Source organism: Haliotis rubra, unplaced genomic scaffold, assembly GCF_003918875.1.
Source record: "Haliotis rubra isolate DU_JTF1 unplaced genomic scaffold, ASM391887v1 Scf23, whole genome shotgun sequence".
Lineage (NCBI taxonomy): Eukaryota > Metazoa > Mollusca > Gastropoda > Lepetellida > Haliotidae > Haliotis > Haliotis rubra.
Window position 1 is genome coordinate 3,100,395 of NW_025766336.1, and position 25,990 is coordinate 3,126,384.

The window sequence follows — 25,990 nt, forward strand, 5'->3', positions numbered from 1 at the left end:
CCTTTCACAGTTGATCGGGTGAGAATCAAAATTTACCACACTTACCCTAGGCCTAAGTCCTTTCACAGTTGATCGAGTGAGAATCAAAATTTACCCCACAAACCCTAGGCCTTGGGCCTTTGGCAGTTGATCGGGTGAGAATCACGATTTACCACGCTTACCCTAGATTGGGTGAGAATCACCATTTACAACGCTTACCTTAGGCCTTTGATCAAACGCAAGAATTTGAATAGATGACACTCTCTATCCTCTGGTTATTAGACTCACCACCGCATATACACCTGTGAACACAGGTCGAACGTTTCCTTGCGTGCATATAACACATAGTGACGAGACTGTGTCACACACTCAACACGTACCCCTAACTCGTAGTCGACAGTCCGAGTTAGCGTCACTACTCCTGTCGTTGAGTTGACTATTAACATGTCTGCCTTCATGTCATATTCGATAGGCTCCACACCAGTTGCGGACAACCTATAAACCTCTGTACCTGTAAATATAGCAGCAAAAAAAGTCTACGCATGTTCAGTATATCTTGGCTATTACCATTAACAGCACGGATGCTAATACTACTGAAATAATTTTGCATGTAATTTAAAATTATACCACCTAGATTAAGGATACATCTTAAACGCTTTCGTGGTATTGTGGACGGACCCTTTACCTGGACAAGGTCACACCAAGACACGTTAACAAATGAGACTTGTTATCATGTTCGGAATTACAGTACTAAGTATGTATACTTAGTATGTATCTCCAGGCATATCAGGAATAGAGTGTGTACAGTACTGAGTATGTATCTCCAGGCATATCAGGAATACAGTGTGTACAGTACTGAGTATGTATCTCCAGGCATATCAGGAATAGAGTGTGTACAGTACAGAGTTAACAAATGGTATTTGTTGTTACCCTGCCCGGCGCTCGGCATCATAGGGGATAAAATAGAACTGTGTGGTTTACAGTAAGTGTAATTGGCCTGAGTGGGGTATCTATGTCAAACTCCATCATGGTAGCTCAGTAGAGAAGCACTATAATAACAAAACTACACACACGCGCGCGCACACACACACACGCGCACACGCACAAATGTCTATGTGTAAGTGATATCACCTTGAATGCGAACTTGAACCCCTGGTGGCCACACCAGTTGTAGTTAGGTCTCACATGAGTTCGAAAAATTCGAATTACATAATCAATTTAACATTTCCGATCACTCTGTATATTTACAGATCAGAAATGTCGATGCCACGTTCTCCTATACGAGAGACATCCTTGTGGCCATCAAACAAGTTTTGCAAGTCTCGGGGGTATACCATGTACAATATCAAATGAAGTCTTTGGTCTATGATTTGATCTTCTATTGTAAACGGAGCTAGTTCCTTTTAAAGTGTGTAATAAGATTAATTTAATTTTTAATGTAAATGTAAGTTTAAATATAGCTGTACAACGTGTAATGATGACAGCTTGGAGCATAGGTCATGTTGTTTTTCGTACAGGCATAACGGTACATAATGTAGCAATCAACTATCTTCACTTACCGACTTCCGTGGATTCTGATATCTGCAGGCCGTTCATGTTGCTCGTAAAGACAGGGGGCCTTTTCTGACCCAAACAGGTGCCTGTAATAAAAGAAATGCTATAGTACTGAGTATGTAGATCCAGTACTAATGGGAATAGAATGTTATCAATTCAATTCTTCCCGGAAAGGGAATGATGTACAATACTATGCCTTCTTATTAATGAATATTAGGAATTGTGAGAATGCCACAGTGAGTTAAATATCAAGAACCAGAAGGAAGTGTACAGTAATAGTTTTCTGTATCAAGAAATATTATAGTATGATATATATGTCACCAGTAATATGAGTACGCTTATAAGCATCTATGTAAAGAAGACCAGAGAGTGAACAATACTTAGTCTTTATCTCCAGGAATAGAGAGTGTACAGTACTGAGTATGTATCTCCAGGAATAGAGAGTGTACAGTACTGAGTCTATATCTCCAGGAATAGAGAGTGTACATCTATGTAAAGAAGACCTGTATCTCCAGGAATAGAGTGAACAATACTTAGAGTCTTTATCTCCAGGAATAGAGAGTGTACAGTACTGAGTCTGTATCTCCAGGAATAGAGAGTGTACAGTACTGAGTCTATATCTCCAGGAATAGAGAGTGTACACTACTGAGTCTGTATCTCCAGGAATAGAGAGTGTACAGTACTGAGTCTATATCTCCAGGAATAGAGAGTGTACAGTACTGAGTCTCCAGGAATAGAGAGTGTACAGTATATCTCCAGGAATAGAGAGTGTACAGTACTGAGTCTGTATCTCCAGGAATATCTGTACAGGTCTAGAGAGTGTACAGTACTGAGTCTGTATCTCCAGGAATAGAGAGTGTACAGTACTGAGTCTATATCTCCAGGAATGAGTCAGTACTGAGTCTATATCTCCAGGAATAGAGAGTGTACAGTACTGAGTCTGTATCTCCAGGAATAGAGAGTGTACAGTGTACAGTACTGTACTGGCAGTCTGTATCTCCAGGAATAGAGAGTGTACAGTACTGAGTCTGTATCTCCAGGAATAGAGAGTGTACAGTACTGAGTCTGTATCTCCAGGAATAGAGAGTGTACAGTACTGAGTCTGTATCTCCAGGAATAGAGAGTGTACAGTACTGAGTCTGTATCTCCAGGAATAGAGAGTGTACAGTACTGAGTCTGTATCTCCAGGAATAGAGAGTGTACAGTACTGAGTCTGTATCTCCAGGAATAGAGAGTGTACAGTACTGAGTCTGTATCTCCAGGAATAGAGAGTGTACAGTACTGAGTCTGTATCTCCAGGAATAGAGAGTGTACAGTACTGAGTCTGTATCTCCAGGAATAGAGAGTGTACAGTACTGAGTCTGTATCTCCAGGAATAGAGAGTGTACAGTACTGAGTCTGTATCTCCAGGAATAGAGAGTGTACAGTACTGAGTAGAGAGTGTACAGTACTCCAGGAATAGAGAGTGTACAGTACTGTATCTGTATCTCCAGGAATAGAGAGTGTACAGTACTGAGTCTGTATCTCCAGGAATAGAGAGTGTACTGTATCTCCAGGAATGAGTGTACACTACTGAGTCTGTATCTCCAGGAATAGAGAGTGTACAGGAATAATAGAGTGTACAGTACTGAGTCTGTATCTCCAGGAATAGAGAGTGTACAGTACTGTAGTCTGTATCTCCAGGAATGAGAGTGTGACAGTATCTGTAGAGAGTGTATCTACTGGAATATCTCAGGAATAGAGTGTACAGTACTGAGTCTGTATCTCCAGGAATAGAGAGTGTACAGTACTGAGTCTGTATCTCCAGGAATAGAGAGTGTACAGTACTGAGTCTGTATCTCCAGGAATAGAGAGTGTACAGTACTGAGTCTGTATCTCCAGGAATAGAGTGAGTGTACAGTATCTGGAGTGTACAGTACTGAGTCTGTATCTCCAGGAATAGAGAGTATCTCCTCAGGAATAGAGAGTGTACAGTACTGAGTCTGTATCTCCAGGAATAGAGAGTGTACAGTACTGAGTCTGTATCTCCAGGAATAGAGAGTGTACAGTACTGTATCTGTATCTCCAGGAATAGAGAGTGTACAGTACTGTATCTGTATCTCCAGGAATAGAGAGTGTACAGTACTGAGTCTGTATCTCCAGGAATAGAGAGTGTACAGTACTGAGTCTGTATCTCCAGGAATAGAGAGTGTACAGTACTGAGTCTGTATCTCCAGGAATAGAGAGTGTACAGTACTGTATCTGTATCTCCAGGAATAGAGAGTGTACAGTACTGTATCTGTATCTCCAGGAATAGAAAGTGTACAGTACTGAGTCTGTATCTCCAGGCATATCAGGAATAAGGAGTTACAGTACTGATATATATCGCGATAAATATATTTGTAATATAGTGAATATCTGTAAATGGAGTAGAGAGCGTATGTCTCGAAGCATGTATATCTTAGTTTAACATTATAAGTAACTCATAGTAAACTATTGTGCATCAGTAGAAGGATTAATGCAAATAGAGAGTGTAATGCTTTGAGTATCTATCTTTAGGAATGCTACATTTAGATGACATTAGTCAGTATATTTATCAAGGACTACTATGTATAGATATTGAACACAACTAAATACCCGCGTCAAGGAATAATACAAATAGACAGCGGTCAGTATCGTGTACCTCACAGCATTTCAAATGTTTCAAATACTCTGCCTTGATTGCGTATGGTACATGGTGAATGATTATTATCGTTAATACAGATTGCATTAAGATACATGACAGTTACAGATTTCAACAGTGTCTCTTAAGATTCACATGGTACAACGGTGTACTTACCAATCACACCCAAGAGAAGCGCCAGTACAAGACTCTCAGGCGCCATAGCGAAATTCAAGGTATGCTCTGTAAATGAAAAGTATTTATTAAGTTTCTTACGTTTGAAACTCTCTATTTTAACAAATACATCTTGTAAGCAGTCGTTTCAGTTTTGACCGTTTACTTTCAATATCTAGATTTATACAAAGATATGTTAAATGGTTGAACCGTGACTTAATTGGAAAATGATATTTAAAATATCGTATGAACAATGACACGGTGTGATATATCGTAACGTACACCGATGGTGGCAAAACGAATTCCCTAGAAGTATCAGACAACTCCATATCAAACAACACATATGAGTAATATAGCAGTCTCAGAGTACAATCCGTGTTTTCATTCTTCCTCCGCATGACAAACATTCAATAAAACGTTAACTATATCTTACCGTAAAAGACTGCAAATTAGCGGTAAGTCTCTGATATGTTACTTCGGGTGTCATCCATGTTGGATCTCGTCAACGCCCAAGGAGAAACACGTTCTGAATCGAGACTCGGGCTTGTGTTTATGACATGACACTAGATTCCTGTCATTTGTATAGCCGGCACAAACAGTTTCAACTGGGGTTCCAACTCAGTGCCCGCACAATAACTCCCTTTCGATTTATAGCAGAGTCCGTCAATAGAGCGCTACCCCTTATACACGGCGTGCGCAGGACACACAATATTGATACCTTTTCGCTGGGAGTGTTTTGTGCATGGTGTATGGTTCTGTACGAATTCCTTACAGCTGCAATGTCATATCGTCTATGTTTACAAACCGTTTGTAAAGCGCATAAACATATTGGGTGAAACTGAATGGAATCAACGAATGCCTGTTCAGTTATTTCAACAGCCTAATGATTCATAGAAAGAAAATGGACTAACAGAAATAGCTACATGTTGCTGTGAATCACCGTGTGTGGCAGTGGAGTTCTTTTACAATCAAAAATTACAAACGAAGAGGGTGTTTAATAACCGACACCAAATGTTCACTGAGGTCCAGTCTTCTACTTTTTTGTGGAAAGTAATAATGGGAAGGAACACAGCCCTGTCTTACCCCATCTTTGAAGACTTTTCAAGGAGGAACAAAATCGGCTCGCTGTCCCAGGTGTAAAACGAGAAAAAATAGCATCTATCTTTATTTGGAAGTAACACACATCGCTTTTGACTTTGTTTGGCTACAAACAAATAGTTACACATCCATGACGCGAGACGTAATGACAGCTTGAAATGAGCGGTCGATTGCTGTCTTTTATCTAGTCTGTCATACAGACCCTGAAGCAAATACATCCAAGAAAGCCCACGAAAGTCTTGAAAATGTGACAAGTCTAGATTTCCCCAATGAAGAAAGTCTCAGGGCTCCTTTTCATTATATTCTATTTTTTTTTCACTATGATTTTTGGGGGGTAAAATATGTTCATTTTAGAGACTAGTTGTTTGTCAATATATTAGCGTGAATGTACCAATGATCCCGTCTTGGTACGTTATAGTTCTTGACGAGAAATCAGTGGTTACCAGAAGGGATCACACAATTTTAATAAATTAGCAGCGGGAACATGCTATTGGCAATAAAACAAACACATACTCGTTATTGTTTTTCACACTTTGGGATCATTATTATCTATTCATATTATTCAAATGTTAAAACCACGTTTGTTCCCTTGTGAGTTTTCTTTTCATGATTTATATACTTGAAAGCAGCAATCTAATTAATAAGAAACTGAACGAAGCCCTTATTCTCGAAACGTTCGTAGCCCTAAGAATTCTTAACTTCGATCGTAGCCAATGTTTTAAGAATGGGCTTAAGAAGTTCGTAGGGCTACGAATGTTTCGAGAATAGCTAGCCAGATGCTAAAATGGAAGTTGTTTCCTGAGTTCACCAATACAAAACTTACACAGATCAGCACTATCTTTACACAGCCTTGATGCTACTGATGGAGAGGTATCATCGTTATGTAACATGATGACGGCCGACTCTGATCTGATGTCCACCTGCCCAGTCTGTTTCAAGTGTAGTCAGCACCATGTGAGTGACGGGGATACTTTCTTTGTGTGAATGGGATAACCATAAACTGCTCATCCACGTAATAACCTTTGAGTTAGTTGAGGATGGAAGAGCATTTTGAATAACGTAAATCAAAGGTACTCAGACTTCCCATTGACCCAAACCTTATGATTCCTCGAAAATAATATTTGACAAAACCACGCTTTGGTATGTATATTAAAACATACACTTTTCATATGTGTTATATTTCCATTTTCTCTAAGATTAACATCTAATCTCTGAAATGAGCATAATTTACAGAAAAACAAAAGTTCCTCAGTTAACTTTACTTAAAGGAAGCCGAGAGACTTTCGCTAATTTCAAAACTGCAGCAATTTTCTCTGTCGGATATTAACTAACAAAACACTGATCATGTCCGTCTTCATTTGCCACCTTTCACAACTTATAAACGTTAAATTGAGGCGTGTTGGATATGCTTGGTCCTCACGTGTCGACACAACGGGACTCATATCATACACAATGGGTCTACAGATTCATAAATATTTAATGCAGCATAAAGAACGACTTGACAAAGCCGAGCTGACGCAGGGGGGACACAGTACAACCATGAAACCCGTTCTGCAGGACTGGGCGACATAAACGGCCGACCAGGAGTGGGTGTCTACAGGGTAGTGCTTGCTCTATTATATAATGTTGACTGGGCTTCCAATATACAATCCCCCGCCGTGATATTGCTGGAATATTGCTAAAAGCGGCGTAAAACCAAACTCAGTCAGTCAGTCCAATATACAAACCCCCTCCAGTGGCTTTAAATAGGAATATCTTAGTTTGGTCCATACATGTTTTCACAATACCGTGTCACAATGCGCTGTGTGTTGGGTGCTAAAAGCTTGTCAAGGTTTTTGGAGCATGTCATTTCAAACATAATCCTTTTCAAGACCGAAGGATATCTGTTCTCCTCTGGTGATAAATGTGTTCATCTCGTCTCACTTGCTGAACACAAGCGGGGAAAAAATAACTGTCCTTCATATAAAGTGGTGTAAATGTTCTTATTAAACACAACAGCATTATATCAAACATTTGTCTGGTCAATTTCTTCTTCCTTAAGTGGCATTTAGAAGCTGGTGTGATAAAGAGAAACACTTTTTATGGATAGACAACTTCTTCATTGTAGTGGATGCGACGTTTCGGTGCAGATCCTAGCACCGTTATCAAGCAAATGATACACAACTTATGCACAAGGTGAAATATATATATGGCGGGTATTTGAGTTTACACAATAGAAGAGGTTGATGTACTGTGTGTTGACATGAGGCTTGTTGTGATACAGAAAAGATTGAAGCCAGATAGACTAAGGGTGGGTCATTCTTGATTAGGATTCCTCTTTGTCTGGTCAATGTTTTATCTTAATGATTTTTTTACAAAATCTCTGGTAACAGGAAGGAGACAGAGAGGCCCCAAAAGGGGTGGTATAATAAAGGCAATATCGGTTAATAGCACCATTTTGGTGACAGGAGCCAGATGGCGACAGAAGCTGTGCGACATTAGTTGTCTGTAAACAGACTCGGAGTGTTGTTCTAACTGTCAACCAAAGATTGGCTCAATTGAGCTAGCGTCACCGACTGGTTTTGGTCCTGTCATAGGCGTTGTTTCATCCTATCCATTTCGAAAAGGCGTGAAGAAGGTAGTGAGTGAGTTAAGTTTTACGCCGCTTTTAGCAATATTCAACAATATCACGGCGGGGGACACCAGAAATGGGCTTCACACATCGTTCCCATGTGGGGAATTTAAACCGGGATTAAGTCACTAGGCTATCCCACTTCCCCTATTGGAAACGAATGTATCCCATGTAACATTCATTAAAATGTCTGTGAGCATATATACAGCATATATGATTTCTATATGGGTACATTAAGTCATGTAAGTAAAGAGTGAACAAAACGGAAGCCACATCGCAGTGACATGACCAGCGAATGTTTGTCTATCCCACCACCCCAGGTCTAAAGAAACAGCCGGCAGTATAACAAGATTTATGCTGCCTCAAATGGTCTGCTTAAAGACATGGTGGCGGCCATTTTCCTGTGGCATCGTTAGATTAAGTTCCTGCATTTAATAGTGTACAACAGTATTAATACAGCGATATCGTCCCATGATTGTAAGCCATTCAAACTGCCATTAAAAGTGTTTTCCTGGTTGTGAAGCTTACAATTACACATCCGACCTCAAACTGACGACGTTGACTAACGCAGGTGTTGCTGTTACGTTATCCTGGATGTGCAGCTTACTATTACACATCCGACCTCAAACTGACGACGTTGACTAACGCAGGTGTTAACGCAGGTGTTGCTAATACGTTATCCTGGATGTGAAGCTTACTATTACACATCCGACCTCAAACTGACGACATTGACTAACGCAGGTGTTGCTGTTACGTTATCCTGGTTGTGAAGCTTACTATTACACATCCGACCTCAAACTGACGACGTTGACTAACGCAGGTGTTGCTGTTACGTTATCCTGGATGTGAAGCTTACTATTACACATCCGACCTCAAACTGACGACGTTGACTAACGCAGGTGTTGCTGTTACGTTATCCTGGATGTGAAGCTTACTATTAAACATCCGACCTCAAACTGACAACGTTGACTAACGCAGGTGTTGCTGTTACGTTATCCTGGATGCTTGGGCACCATTGCAAGACCATGCCAGTTGTCCAGATGAAACCTGGACTTGGCTGTGAACAATATACTACCCCAGTCTTGCTTCCTGAACCTCACATGCCTGACAGTGAAGTGGAAGCAAAAGCGGCTAACATATTCCTCTATTTATTATGCTTCCTCAACCGGATGGGTACGGTTCTGCCACTGACTGGTTTTCGATTTGTTCCGATTTTGTAGATGCACCAACCGAATGTGGTTGTTTTGTTGAAATTACGTCATCGGTGGATCACCGGCCCATGGGAAATTATGATGACGTCACCAAAGAGATGATGTTTGGTTTGATGATCATTAAAACCGTTTTCTTGCTTGACACTTACGTACGCGGGACGTTGAGTTTCAACGATATTGTGTAAACCTTATTTACGGGTAAACAAAATATTTTTATCAGCAATAATTGTGTTGTGTTGACATAAAAAAAACCACGTGTATGAGTATCATGTTCCCAACACCCACGTAAACATTCACATTTTATTGTGTACCGTGCATGTGCAAACTGAGAATCACGATCTGAAAGTGTTCATGAGAATATATGTGTGGGTGCGTGCGCGTGTGCACCACGTTTTGTTAGTTTGCTATTAAACTATCTGATATCTACATTATGCTTCATAAAAAAAAACATTCACTGACTCGATGTACGATTTAAAATAAGATAAAATAAGACAGCAAATACTTTATTAACTAACCCGTGAAGATCCGGATTAGAATTTGTCTTTAGCAACCCATGCTTGTCGTAAGAGGCGACTAACGGGATCGGTTGGTCAAGCTCGCTGACATGTTGACACATGTCATCGTTTCCCATTAATGTAGGCCGGTGCTCATGCTGTTGATCACTGGATTGTCTGGTCCAGACTCGATTATTTACAGACAGCTGCCACATAGCTGGAATATTGCTGAGTGCGGCGTGAAATTCACTCTCACTTTATTAACCGAAGAGTACTTCGAACATCACAGGAATAAATAATATAAGTATTAGCTTTGAAATATAACAGAAGAAAAGACGACACAGAGAGCATTCATTTTTAACTATACTGAACAACATTAGAAACGCACCACCCATATAATACGAAATATCCCCGTCAGACTGAAATGTACCCATGATATCTGAGCATCGTCTGTGCATTTCAGTGTGGTGCGTTTCTAATGTTATTCAGTACAGTGTGTTGAGAATGTATAAAACTGAATCTTAATGCAAATCCCTCATCTATTCTGGAATTACAGTGAAGTGAAGGAAATATGTTTGACAAAGTAATCATAGAGAGCATGACTTTGCATTACAATATACACTGTTAACTTGTAGTCGCTAGAGATTAGACAACAGCGGCCAGCTTCAACAGAGTGGTGCTTTTAACAAAGGAGGTACTGTTGCTGCTGTACAATTGCTAAACAAATCACGAGGCACATAAAGGATTTTAGACAAACCTGGATGAATACATATTCATTCCATTGTGACAAAGCTCCTCTCTTAAAAATACCCAACTGGGTTTGATACTGCAATATGATCCGGGAAGCTGAGATGAAGGAAAATTTTATTTAAAGTCGAGGTCAAGGTTATTGCATGCATAACGTCGACGTAGAAAATGTCTGGCTGCTTATACCAGTCCGGACTAAAGGTTGTCTTCTAGTGCTAGCCCGCTGAGGTTTTGCTTGTTGTTTAACGCCGCACAAAGCAATATTTCAGCTATATGGCAGCGGTCTGTAAATAATCGAGTCTGGACCAGACAATCCAGTGATCAACATCATGAGCATTGATCCATGCAGTTGGGATACAATGACATGTGTCAGCGCACCTGACCCCCGATCCAGTTAGTAGCGTCTTCCGACAAGCGTGAGTTTGCTGTAGGCCAAATCTCACGGGTAGCCCCCCGGGGTACCATGTCCCATGTTAAATCTGCTAAAACCGAGGTACCATGTCCTATGTTGCATCTCCTCAAACCGTGGTACCATGTCCCATAGTGAAATTTCCTCAAACCGAGGTACCGTGTCCCATGTTAGAGCCAATGAGTCAAGTAGGCTCTGTGTGTAGCACCTGGACCCGAACAAGCCAATGTTAGAGTCAAGTTGACCTTGAATGTAGAATCTAGAAAATAGCAAATGAAGTATTGAGTATCTCGGACGTTCCTTGTGGCATCTACATTTCAACATGGCATTCATAGTTTATCATAGACCTTCCTTGTATTATCTACATCTTTGACCTTCCTTGTAGCATCTACATCTCAACAATGGCATTCATAGCTTATCCTAGACCTTCCTTGTAGCATCTACACCTCAACAATGGCATGCATAGCTTATCCTAGACCTTCCTTGTAGCATATACACCTCAACAATGGCATTCATAGCTTATCCTAGATCTTCCTTGTAGCATATACATCTCAACAATGGCATTCATAACTTATCCTAGACCTTCCTTGTAGCATATACACCTCAACAAAGGCATTCATAGCTTATCCTAGACCTTCCTTGTAGCATATACACCTCAACAATGGCATTCATAGCTTATCCTAGACCTTCCTTGTAGCATCTACACCTCAACAATGGCATTCACAGCTTATCCTAGACCTTCCTTGTAGCATCTACACCTCAACAATGGCATTCACAGCTTATCCTAGACCTTCCTTGTAGCATATACACCTCAACAATGGCATTCATAGTTTATCCTAGACCTTCCTTGTAGCATATACACCTCAACAATGGCATGCATAGCTTATCCTAGACCTTCCTTGTAGCATATACACCTCAACAATGGCATTCACAGCTTATCCTAGACCTTCCTTGTAGCATCTACACCTCAACAATGGCATTCACAGCTTATCCTAGACCTTCCTTGTAGCATATACACCTCAACAATGGCATGCATAGCTTATCCTAGACCTTCCTTGTAGCATATACACCTCAACAATGGCATTCATAGCTTATCCTAGACCTTCCTTGTAGCATCTACACCTCAACAATGGCATTCACAGCTTATCCTAGACCTTCCTTGTAGCATCTACACCTCAACAATGGCATTCACAGCTTATCCTAGACCTTCCTTGTAGCATATACACCTCAACAATGGCATTCATAGTTTATCCTAGACCTTCCTTGTATTATCTACACCTTAGACCTTCCTTGTAGCATATACACCTCAACAATGGCATGCATAGCTTATCCTAGACCTTCCTTGTAGCATATACACCTCAACAATGGCATGCATAGCTTATCCTAGACCTTCCTTGTAGCATATACACCTCAACAATGGCATGCATAGCTTATCCTAGACCTTCCTTGTAGCATATACACATCAACAATGGCATTCATAGTTTATCCTAGACCTTCCTTGTAGTTCTACATCTTAGACCTTCCTTGTAGCATATACACCTCAACAATGGCATGCATAGCTTATCCTAGACCTTCCTTGTAGCATATACACCTCAACAATGGCATGCATAGCTTATCCTAGACCTTCCTTGTAGCATATACACCTCAACAATGGCATTCATAGCTTATCCTAGACCTTCCTTGTAGCATATACACCTCAACAATGGCATTCATAGCTTATCCTAGACCTTCCTTGTAGCATCTACATCTCAACAATGGCATTCGTAGCTTATCCTAGACCTTCCTTGTAGCATCTACATCTCAACAATGGCATTCATAGCTTATCCGAGACCTTCCTTGTAGCATCTACACAGCAACATTGGCATTCATAGCTTATCCTAGACGTTCCTTGTCGCTATGAATACACAATGCCATTTAGAAAGTGGTCAAATGTAACATATAGTATAACCAGAAAGTATTGAGAATTTTAGGAATATGTTTAATTGGATTGACCAGCTTTCAAGTGCTTGGTTTCATTCAAGAGAGACAACTCCGTTAATCCTTTTTCATTAGTTTGTGAAGAGTTATCCCTCTTTGTTTACTTGCTAGCAGACGACATTTTCAGTGATCCTCAGTATGGATGATTTAGAGAAGAGGAAGTTGATTTTAGAGTATTATAACAAGGACATCAGATCAGCTGAAGTGATTTCAAATAGAAACAGGCATCCCTTTGTCCACTGTTTATCGTGTTTTGACAAATATTGCAAATGTATATGACATTGAGCACCAAGGAGGCGCAGGTAGGCCCAGAAATTGACTGTCGGTGACAGGAGGCGACATGGTATTCTTGTTTCTAAAAAACAAACGAAGGAGTTTAGAAAACTTAAGGCTAGATATGATTGATAGAGGAACTGTGGCTGTCTCTAAGGAGACAATTAGAACTGAGCTGCATGCAATGGGTTGGCAGGAAAGTCGAGGAATTCCATCACCGATCATGAAACCTGAACAAAAGGAGCGAAGGTTGAACTGGTGCTTACAGCATAGAAATTTTAACTGGGACAATGTGATTTTCTCAGATGAAAGTTCTGTTTGGCTGTTTCCTAATACACTGAAATGCTGGACTAAACAAACTGAAAAACCTTTATATCAGCGCCCAAAGTACAGTCTGAAAGTTAACGTGTGGGGTGGCATATCTGTGTTAGGGGCAACGCCCCCTCTGTGTATTTGAAGGGAATATGAACAGTGAGCAGTACACAGATATTCTCGAGGGACATTTACTTCCATTTGCTGACGTGTTCTATTGAAATTTTTGATTTTCCAGCAGGACAACGACCCAAAACATCGTTCAAAGCATTCACAGGCCTGGTTTCGGACCCAAAATATGACATTATTAGATTGGCTAAGCTATAGCCCTGACCTAAATCCAATAGAAAATGTTTGGGGACTTATGAAGGAAAGTGTCAATAAGAAAAATCTGACAAATATTGCTGAAATGAAAGAAGAGGTGGTCCGATATTGGGACAGCATGGACCACGACTTTCTAACTTCATTGATCAGTAGTATGCCACGCCGCATTGAAGCCTGCATTGCTGCCCATGGTGACTTGACAACTGTTAACCTGTCTTTGAATCTTGAGTTATGTTCTGCTAATATTCACATTAATTTAATACGTGAGTCATGAGTGAAAAAAATAAAAAAATTACAATCTTTAAATTCTCAATAATTTCTGGTTGTACTGTATGTGACTGAGCGGGTTAGGCGGCTGACTTTGTGTGCTAGCGATTACGTGCCTGACTCTGTGGGTGTGGGTTCGAATCCCGGATGGGACTCAGCCCAACAAAAGTACCAGAATCTGTACTCTACTATGAAAGTGTAATCCCAAATATAACATATGTTACTTCCTTGTTGCATAGCAACACACTTTCTCAATAACCTAACTCTTCTTAGTCTTAGGTAGCTTAACCTAGACCTGAACAAGCCAATTATAGAATCGCCCAGACCTCCCTTGTAACACGTGGACCTGGAAAATCAGTTACCCTACATCTGATCAACAAACTGTACAAATGTTGCATCAAATATATGTCTCACAAACATTTACTATGATCTTTAATGGAACAAGTAATGACTTTTTATATTTACATTAAGTTTTGAGAGAAGTGTTATTAATATCACATTGATTCTGAAAAAAGACACACAGTATTTTATCAAGCCGGTTCAATCTCAGAAAAGAACCAATTTTGATTATGTCGAAATATTTGATTTTTCCGCTTAATACACTACTATCCCGTACGACGCACTTGAAGGAAACCTTGATACTAGGAGAGCTATAGCTAGACCAGCCCAAGAAGAAGAAGGCCTCCCATATAGACCAAATGTGCTCCGCTTCCAGGCTGCTTGGTTTCTTCACGCATTGCTGTGAGATTGTTCTGCTCGAACTGGCAAATCAAAACAAGGGAATTTCATTTACGCTTTAGGTATGAGAAACTGCTGAACATTTTAATAGGCTTACAATGGTGGACTGCGTAGATGGAGTTTGTCACTAAATACATTTCAAAGTAAGCTCTCTCTTCCACGATCCAGAGACTTCTACCAACGACGATACAGTGCCACATCATCATGTCGACACAATCTGCACGTTTGTCACATAGGGTTTTCGTTCAATTTGGAACGATTGGAACAATAGCGGTGCCAAGTCTGAATGTGTGTCATAATCTGAGTTCAAGCCACAGCTATGACTTCAGCCACCATGGCAACAGACTTTAGCACAAATGCAGGTCTGCTAGAACAACATACTATTAGTGCGTTAACCTTGATATTCTCACGCTATTGCATAAGCAGGTGAGCATAAGATTGGCCATTAACGGACTTACTGAATCCCCGTAAAACAAAGTCATCCTCGTGCAAGCTGATGGAACACATTTTGCGTCTTTGAAGATGAAAGATGTTTCCACTTATTTGACTGCTGATTACGTTGACAGCTGAAACCTGTGAATTCAAGACTCCTCTATACTTACAAATAGCTCGATATGATGATTCCGGGACATTCTTGAAGTCAGAAGCCTTGGAACCCCGTCGTTCTGAAACCTTTGTCCTTTCTCTGAAGGATCCCAACACAATCATAAAAGATGCAGACAGTGGCATTGCCCATGTGAAGTGAGCCGTCCTCCATAATCATATGGTGTATGCAAATCATCAATGGTTGGTTAAAGGTCTTCCTGATCTTGGATCATCGAAGCCCTCTCTTCCTGTCATTAACTCCGCTGCCTACCTCTTGACACTGGCAAAGGAAGCTGCAGCATAAGTTAAGTTGACGCTTTGTCTGCATTGATGGCTAAAAGTTACAGTTTTATGATGTTTGGTGATTTTTAACAATTATTCATCAATACCTGGTCATTTTATCTGCTGAAATATGCCGTGTGTTTTAAGTTCAAAAGGAGTGAGTGAGGAAGTTTAGTTTTACACACTTTTAGCAATGTTCCAGCAATATCAGGGCTTGGGACACCAGAAATGGGCTTCATACATTGGGGAATCAAACCCGGGTCTTCCGCATGATGAGCAAATGCTTTAACCACTAGGCTACCCCACCGCCCAGTTCAAATGGAGCTTGTTAGCATTGTTCTTAATACATGCAAACTGTCAAGGCTGTACTGTGCATCCTTCAAAGTAAGTTTCAGAACTGTTATGTCAACCCTCATATATCAATTTCCAGATATCATACAATTATAGTAAATACCCTACGAGTGATATATTTCAAAACAAAGCAGATCATCAAAACCTCCTCATATGTTTCATATTTAGATCTGTGCATTGAGATTGGCCAAAAAATATCTGCAAGAATGTATGATAGCAGTATGGACTTTAACTACATCCATGTGCATATTACCTTTATCTGATGTGGAGTGGTTGAGTGAGTTTAGTTTTATGCCACACTCAACAATATTCCAGGTATATGGAAGCATGATCGAGTCTGGATCAGACAATCCAGTGATCAACAGCATGGGCTTCGATTGATTGTGGCCTTACAGATCACAAACCACAAAGTCATGACAGTAAACAGAAATAATAATATTTGTACCAATTTATTTCAAACTTGGCACCATTTATCAACAGGGATAGCAGTCACATAAACAGAACACATGAGCAACAATGGTCAACATTAACAATGAGGGAATCAGCAGAGTGTTGCCACACACATCTGGACTCTGGCTTACATATCTTGTGATGATACATGCAAGGCAGCCAGTGGACCACAACATGTAACAGAGATATATCTTTTGCTAATACCCAGCTCACAGTCTACAATGATTGTCAACAAAACTACTCAAATAGCAATTAAGTGTTCCCAATTTGTATTCTTATATCTAATGTCAAGGCTTTACAGGAGGGACCAACATTTCACTAATAACACCAGGTGAATCGTCTCAGTTTTCTATTCATATATTGAATGAGTATTGGACAAATACAAAAAAAGCAATTTTGATTTAAATGGCATTTTTTTCCCAAAGTTGCCTGGGTAATCTGGAATTCTAGAGAAATCATTGTCCAAGCTACAAGGAAGTACCGAATATTTTCAGTGAATGAATGCATTCTTAAAATACCATCTATTCTGACATAAGTCTATTGTGCATGTTATGTTTTACCTACCAAATACCAATGCTGAATCTAGTCTGTACTAAAAGCAATTATTTGTGGCTGATATCTGCTGCTGTCAACACTTACATTATAAAAGCTAAACATTACATTTAACATTATGCTGTGCAGAGTTATATCCCTTACCTGTGTCAGGATAAGATAATAGGCATTCTAAACCAGATATTCATTTATTTTACTGTTAAATGCTTGTGAGTTTTACAAAGAGATAGGCATGATAAATTTCTGTGACATGCATGAATGGGAGGTCTTAAAAACAATTTGTCCTCATGTAAAACAGGTACCTCATAAAGACAAGAAGTTCGATGGACATACCCAATTTCCTGGATAAATGTGGTGAGGAAAACTTATCCTTTCACAGAAAAATGAAGTAACAAAATTCATCCCAGCCAAGTCCAGAACAATGAACTTATTGCTGCAATTAGTTGCTAGGCAACTTTCTGGGGCATATTTCTATGAAGACATACTTGTAACATCCATTCCCCCAACCTGCATCTCCATAGCTACCGGTGCCAATAATACAGAATCAACAAAACAAACGACAGCTGCAGGTGCTTGACCCCATAAAACATCCACATGGAATGTTTAATACGAGAATCCAAACAGTCAGTCATGCCCATGAGATCATTTATGCATAGTTCAAGTACTACCACAGTGAGTTGGATGGACAATTCAACATAAAGCTCACATTGTGGTATAATAACACAACAAGCATTCAAAATCTCAACAATAGAATGATAAAAGAGTATTCATTTGATTCATTAGCATCGTCAAAAACCCTGATTTTAAAATCAAAAAGTAACTTCTCTTTAAAACTAAAACAATTAAGGTTAATAACCATAGTTAATTCAGCTGAAATGTCTGTCCTTATCTTCATTCAGATGTGGGGCTTGCTGGGTCCACAAGAAGACCAGCATGAGTGAGTGAGTGAGTTTAGTTTTATGCCGCTTAAGCAATATTCCAGCAATATCACGGCAAGGGACACCAGAAATGGGCTTCACACATTGTGCCCATGTTGGGAGTCTAACCCAGGTCTTTGGCATGACGAGCAAACTCTTTAACCACTAGGCTACCCACCCGGCATGAAACAAAACGTCCATTGTTTACCGCTGCAACCTGTAGCTATCAGCTGATTAAAGGATTAAAACTATTAAAATCTGTCACATCATCTGTTAAGAACAGTAAATATATAATGTTAACTTTAGATATTTTCAGAAACATATCTATACTTTTTTTCAATTTATTTTAAACAATATACAGTGAAACCTGCCAACACCGGCACCTGTCTAATCCAGCACACTGTCAAAACCAGCATAAAATTTTGGTCCCGCCACTTTACAACGATATTATCATCATTGAAACATTGTCTAATCCGGCACCTGTCTATTCCGTATTCCGGCACAAGTTTCCGGTCCCAACAAACAATTTTAATTGTAATTAACACTGTCTAAACCGGTATGGGTATGAGTAGTCCAATCAAGGACCCATAATCCAATACACTAATTAATCCTCTTGGCACGCTAAATAATCAGGAAGTAGTGACTGCACTGGGAATCAAACGCTCATAGGACTACCGCAGTTATGCTTTATAAACACTGGGGGATTGCATTAACGGTTTTCAAGTGAGTGACGTGTCAGAGAGTAAATAAATAGGCATTGGTTTTATTGACTCGTCCGTCACTTTGAGTGTCATGATGGCTGCCATGTTGGAGTTAACACTTGTTAAAAAATTCAGCTTATCAATGACTTTGATACTCTTCCTTTAAATTTGTTGCACAATTACAAAGATCAAAGGCATTATGGAGATAAAGAAACTGACGAGTGTAAATAGCAGCCATGACGGAAAATGATCGTCACTGTCTAATCCAGCACCCTGTCTAAACCGGCACTTTATCTCGGTCCCGTGGGGTGCCAGTTTAGACAGGTTTCACTGTACTTAATTACTGATTTTATTTTTACGAAATGATTCTCCAAAAAGATTAACCTAAAGTGTAAGTAAACAGAATGCTTCCTGAGGCATTGTTTAGCTCCCCCATGATCACAACACACAGTTCAGTATCTTCCCCCGACTGGAATAGTCATCAACAACTGTCTCTACAACAACAGTATTCATTCACGCTCCCTGACTGCTATGCCTGTCTCACACTCGGTCAGGTAATTCATTTGATGTTTGTCTCTTTGCACCAACTGCCATCACGCATACAACATTTCACACAGTCCTTTCACACTGGTATCACAGTTCTGTAACATCTGTGAGGCGGTCATGTGACCACCTCGTCCCGGAATGCTAGACACACGACACTCTTTTGATGTCCGCTGTACTCTTTCTTCACCTCCCCTGAATCAACACTCCATAGTCGGGCCATCTGGTCAGAAGATGCTGAAGCACAATGTTTAACAATATAAAACATAGCTTGAAAAAAAAAATTTGACAAAAAAAGATTTGTGCAGGCGTACATCTTACAATTTATGTGCATGTGTCGCTCACTTTAAGGTGCATTCTCATGGTGCGACTTGTACTAACAACACCGTACCAATGTGAAAACACTCAATTGTAACGATTTGAAGTCGCATACAAGTAGTCGCAGCTGAGTTGTAAGAGATAGTCCTATTGTGCACTTAACATAAATGGGACCGAGCGAGTGAAGAAGCGAATTGGATTTTACACCGCTGATAGCAATATTCCAACAATATCACAGTGGGGGACACCAGAAATGGGCATCACCCGTTATTCCCATGTGGGGAATTGAACCTGGGCCTTAGCCACTAGTTAAAATTGATATTATAGTATATTTGTGGCACTATGAGCATACACATAGTGTATGGAGTTGGCACCATATAAATGGACTCATTGATACCCCACCACCCCTCGTGGGAACGAATATATCCCATGTAAAATTCTTTAAAATGTCCCAGATTTCTGTATGGGTACATAAAGCCAAGCAAAAAATTAACAAAACGGAAGCCACATCACTGTGACATTTGATGATCAAGTCTCAAAATGACAAGCCAGTAGTTTATGGCACAAGCAACAGTGAATTTTGCAATGGAACAAAGACATACAGTCCAACTGATCTGCCTTCTATCGGTCTTGCAACAAAGATACAATGTCCCAGAATCCCTATAAGACTAACGACCCTGAAAGTCCCTGGTACCTGTGATGATGTACTGGGAGTCTCCACTGAAGGCACAGTCCCACACCCATCTCTGCTGACTGTCCTTCAACTCCGTCAGCTGGGTCAGGTCTGCTGTCCGCCATATCCTACACTTTTGATCTGCCGAAGTTGTAGCCAACAATCTGTGTTCAGAAACAGCAAGATCATTTACATTATGAACACACAGCCTTTCCTTCATATTTGGTCAGATGACCCTTTATTTTCATTACTGCTCGCATACATTCTGCTACAGACATATATAGTGTGTGAATATAGTCAGGTTGACCCATACGTCCATGATCGTGTCAAACAACTCCTCTTTCTTCCGGTGAGGTGAAATGGGGTTTAACGTTGCACTTACGAATATTTCACTCATATGATGACGTGCATGAGTGTGTAAGTGTGGCTACTTGTACTAGCCCAGACTTAACCTGGTTTTATAGTGTTAGCCCACTGAGATACCATGCCGCAGTGAAGCATGAATACCCAACTCAGTCACATTATACTGACTCTGAACCGACCAGTCCTTGTTGTACCCATTAATGCGGAGCGCCAGGCTGGGCCAAACAAGGACCATATTCTAACGTCTTTTGGTATGACGTGGCCAGGGACCTTCCGCTCTCCGGGCAGACGTTCTAACCACTACACCACGGAGGTGGTTCTCTTTGTTCCGGAGGTCAACTAGACTGCTTTTTTCATTTTCGCCCAAATATTTTCTAGGATGTTCAAATACAGTGACTATGAAGTCAGACGCCTAAGATTGTTCTGTTCTTTGTATTCAATGTCATCCTGGTAATTTTCGTCTGGAAGGTGCCTTGCTAATACTGGCCACAAATTATCATCCATTATATTAATATACGGTACTTCTGAGAGTTTATATTTACTTCAGGGGCACAAAACCAACCCCCCCACCCTCCACCATAACAGAAAATATCACTCTCGTAATTGACATACACACAAGTGGTTGGCTTCATTGGCCTCTCTCTAATATACACATGGCTATTTTTGCCACACTTCCAGTCACATGAAAAGTTTCAACAACACTGAACAGTACTTGTAGACATCCCTAACAGCCTGGCAATTCCAGTAAATGTTTATACTTCTTGATTTGAAAATAACAATTAATTGTTTGGTGTCATGATTAGTTCTGAATTTTGGCAAATTCATCTCTGTAGACAGCAAAAACTCTTCCAATGCAAGAGCAGACAACAATTTTAGCTTTTTTCGTGATAGTCACCTGCCCAAACTACAAATTCAATAAGGCAGATGTTTATGTAACATGGAATATAGTGTGTGTTGACAACGCTAAACCAAAGACGTATATATACGTCTTTGGCTAAACAGACAATATTTACAAAGACCATGATGCACCAGTCTTCACATTCTGTTGATGGAGCATGATGGAGAAGTTGGTACTTACGTTGAATCAGGACTAAACAGGCACTTGAGAACATATCTGTTGTGAGCCAGGAACTTAGTTTTGGGGTGAAGTTGTGTTGGTTCCTCCCTCTTTCCTCCAGTTAATGTCCAGATGTAACAATTGCCCTGAGCAGGAAGCAGTATTATGTGCAGTGCAGGAACAAGGTGTAGCAACTATTCACATTGTTTGGAGTGAGTGAGTATGGTTTTATGCCGCTTTTAGCAATATTCCAGCAATATCACAGCGGGGGACACAAGAAATGGACTTCACACATTGCACCAATGTGGGCACATTGTTTGGAGCAAAATCAATATTGTTGCAAATATTGACTAATGTATAATTTACATATTTCTAAATTGCAAAGGCCAGAGCTATTCACATTTTGTCTGGTGAGGAAAACCTCATGTTGCAAACTCAGTTGTGTTGGATTGAAAACACTCCCAGTCCCTGCTAATTTGGTAACTATATTAACCTTGATGAACTTGAAAAGGTAATTTGACCTTTTCATCTTCTGCATTTTGGCAAAACAAAGATCTGTAATAAAATGGAGTGTTTCATTTTTCAGTGTACCGGTATTTCTAACTTCATGACTTGCATTTGAAGGCTGCTTGTCAAACCAGATAAAGGGACGTAACTCTTCCAAGACTTAACCAAAGAAAATGTCTGTTGTTGACATCCACCCTTGGCAATATTCCGACTGAATAACATGCAACTGTAAACAATCACATCTGGACCAGACAATCCAGTGACGGACATCATAAGCATTGATCTATGCAACTGGTATAAGATGACCCGTATCAATTCAGTCAGTGAGTCAGCCCACCTGATTGCATCACTGCCTGTTACAACAAGCACGAGCTGCTGGAGACCAATTCTAACCTTGATCTTCATTACAGTCAAATGAAAGCAACATCAGAGAGGACAAATACAATGTTAATTCAGAGTATGATAAAATGTTGTGAAAAAAGGAAAGAAAATGTGTTCAACTATTTTGAGTGCGGAGCATAATTTTACCTTGTTATTCACAGCTGCCATCATTGTTCCCATTGGGTCAATACTTATTGACTGTATAGCTGCATCCGGTTCAGGTATCTAAACAATACAACAATGGTTAGAAAGGCATGATTCTCAATGGTTAATAGTAGCTATGTACAGATACTTCTATCATTTTGCAGAGATGTTACAAGTTCTACTAAATTTTGTTTGCTTTGTTTGTTTAACGCCACACTCAGCAATATTCCAGCTATATGGTGGAGTTCTACTTGAAGTCAAATGTCTTCACTATATTCTCACATTTTTCAACTGCAAACCAAAAAGCATATTGTTCTCAAATATCTACATTGCAAGTATTGCTACTGGTGGTTAAATCATATTGTCTACCTTGAAAAAGCATATTTTCTTTCACTAACATAAACCTATTTTTATATTATTTCCACCAACAGAACACAAACAAGAACAGATTTTCATTCATATCTCAAAAGACTGAGGATATAGTCAAATTATTCATTTTGCAACTAAATTTCAAGCCTCACATATTACATACAAAGTGTTCATTATTGTCTGTCTTGAGGTCCCAGATATGAATAGAGCCTGCTTGATCACCGACAAACAGCTCTCCCTGAAACACAAATTAGACAATGTTAAGAGTCAAAACATGCAACAAAATCAGTTGTTTTATGTTAAGAAATCTCATAGTGAAATATTTGAAAATAAATGTAAGCAAATAATATGTTGTGAAGAAAAAGAATGAAGAAATATTGTGAAAATGACACCACATACCTGATTCGGATGGAGACAAACACAGTTAACTGGAGCATTTACTTGGAATATTCTCTGACACTGAAGATTCCTTGATCTGAAGGAAATACATATCAACATGATTTATCAAATAACTTGGTTCATCAATGACACTGCTACCATGGCCACAGTGCATGATTTTTTTTAACATAATCATGATGTTTTGATCTTTTTCACTTTAAATAAATTGTGTGTGAAAAACAGTAGAAGAATAAATATATTAAGCCTCAGGTAAGGAAATTGCAAACACAAAGCTTAGCCTTGATATACTGAAAGTGATCTTTATTTATTCTGTATGTGTCAGATAACACTGCACGTCAACACTGTCATTGTAAATCCCTCACCTAAGATCCCAAATTCTGGCAGTGCAGTCCTCGCCCCCTGTGTACATCCATTTCCCTTCTTCATGAAATCCAACTGCCGATACATTCTTGGATATTCCATCATAGTTTATAACAGCACTGGGGTTGGTAGAGTTGAGGTCATACATACGAATATGCTGGTACCCTAACAAAGACAAACACAAGAATGTAGTACATTTTGCCTACATACGGCATATATCTGAGTACATTACCCTACAGTCCTGTCATCATATTTCATATACATATTCAAAAAGGACATTCAAGTACTTGTCAGTAAACATACCCGATACATAGTGCTAGTTTTGAAAAATGAATGAGTAAGTAAATGGTTTTGTCCTCTGCAGTCAACAATATAACAGCAATATATATTTATAGCTTACAGCCATGGGAGCCGTGCCAATTTACACTCATCAGAGTGGTATACAAAGTATGTGTTCCTGAATGCCACTTGTCAAGCATCCATTGTTTATAAGTAAACATATGATAATTGAAACATATACAAAGGAAAATGGCATTAACATCATACTGATGTACAGTGATAAATAATTTGTCACATACACTTCTATTTCTGACCAGTACTAATGTGCCAGAGGCCCAGATAAGCTGCGTATCCGGGTAAAATGCGCTTATAAAATTTCCAATTACGCATTGAAAAATAATTGTTGCGTACAAATTACACATTTAAAATGTTAGATACGCAAAAAGTTTAAACAAATGCGTACGGAATATATTTATAAAAATCCCTTGTGTAATGAAAAAGACATCGATTCCTATCAAGTTGTACTGTTAGTATAGGACAAGTGTTGTACTGTCAGTATAGGATGAGTGATTTTTTATGAAATCATTTCCATTATATTTAAGTTGGTTTTGATTAGGTGTGACATAAGGCATACCTGCTTAGTAAACTTACTCAGTCACATAATACTTAGGTGAGTAAAATGACTGAAATACGCACATATTTGAAAGCAGTGGGTAACGGAAAATGAAATACCCACTCAACATTCATAATACCCACTCCAAAAAAATACAGTGGGTACAGTACCCACATGAGCTACATCTTATCTGGAGCTCTGTGTGCCATGATGTATCAGCAGGGTTATATACTTAAGATGAAAACCTACCTGCAGCTGCAATCAGTTGCTTGTCTGGTGTAATTTCCAATGCATTTACTTGCTGAGAATGATTTAAGGTAAAACTCATACAATTCAACACAGTTAACAGGACCACCATAAAAAGATATCAAGAGATAGAGAGATGTATCATGTAGTAAAGAATGTGAGACACAGTTAAAGCCTTTAAACTGCTTTATATCTTGCCTAGATATGCATATGTTTTGGGGCTGAAACCTGTACTGGAGATGCTCCTTGGGGAATATATTTGAACTAGGAATATGTGGTAACCCATTGTCTCAACATTTTGTTCTGCAAATAATTAAGGCTCAAGGGAATGTTGTTGGCATGGTTACTACAGATCTGTACGGCAGGTATATTTCAGTATGCAGGAACATGTCCTTGCAAAATTGAGAATACAGAACATAACCCATTACCCTATAAGGGTGAAAAGTCCATATTCCTAAACCCAAAACAGACAGCAGTTCATGTTGTAGTCTGGGCTCATCTAAATCTGACTGCATGGTGCATATCCATGCATCACAGCACATGAGTATCCTACATACATTACTGAATATGTTTTCTTGTAACATAGCACACTGGAATGCTGCTCATACTACATCCATACGTTAATGATCCATTTACAAATGTGTCAACATTACAGTTAACATGTTTGACTGTAAACTCAGAAATACTTGACCATTGATATTTACATTTTGCTACAAATAAATGATGCACAATTTCGTGTTAACTGTATTCTAATCGTGGACTTAAATTAAATTCCCATAGTTTGACAGGATACTGAATCTGGGTGTTGTACAGTACGGTTACAAATGCCACTGTATGCCTGCCAGAATCGGATAGTATGGTCATAACCCGCCGTGGCTAGAATGACAGGGTCTCCTCCGGTGCTTGAAATACTCATGGTGCCAAGTCAATGGCTAAAAGAGTGCAAGAACAGTCAAATGTTAATGTCACCCTAACTGTCGAACTCGTTACCGGAAGTAATCACCGGAAACAGGTACCCTTATCCCCGCAGTAATAGATATGAACCCCTTTCATTTGTTGAGCTATTTTCATACATTCACTAAGGTAGAACT

General features: G+C 39.6%; 2 protein-coding genes across 4 annotated transcripts in view; both read right to left on the bottom strand.

Moving 5' to 3' along the window:
- Nucleotides 1–5,109, bottom strand: part of LOC124278004 (cadherin-87A-like) — a 48,217-nt gene extending 43,108 nt beyond the window's left edge. For 2 of the 3 annotated variants that reach the window (XM_046713733.1, XM_046713732.1), the window contains exons 1-4: nt 4,782–5,109; nt 4,352–4,417; nt 1,539–1,619; nt 360–490 (exon numbers count right to left, since the gene is read on the bottom strand). In XM_046713733.1, coding sequence (XP_046569689.1) covers nt 360–490; nt 1,539–1,619; nt 4,352–4,397 — 258 coding nt within the window. In that variant the 5' untranslated portion in view covers nt 4,398–4,417; nt 4,782–5,109. The remainder of the gene's footprint in view (nt 1–359; nt 491–1,538; nt 1,620–4,351; nt 4,418–4,781) is intronic. The other variant, XM_046713731.1, reaches the window with a different exon arrangement.
- Nucleotides 5,110–16,460: 11,351 nt separating this feature from the next.
- Nucleotides 16,461–25,922, bottom strand: LOC124278005 (target of rapamycin complex subunit lst8-like). The gene is made up of 9 exons (XM_046713734.1): nt 25,693–25,922; nt 24,903–24,954; nt 23,764–23,926; nt 23,402–23,477; nt 23,166–23,240; nt 22,637–22,714; nt 21,623–21,747; nt 20,203–20,345; nt 16,461–19,427 (listed from the first exon to the last, which is right to left on the bottom strand). Exons 1-9 carry the CDS (start codon nt 25,813–25,815, stop codon nt 19,309–19,311), a joined length of 954 nt encoding a protein of 317 aa, XP_046569690.1. The 5' UTR covers nt 25,816–25,922; the 3' UTR covers nt 16,461–19,308.
- Nucleotides 25,923–25,990: the final 68 nt, after the last annotated feature.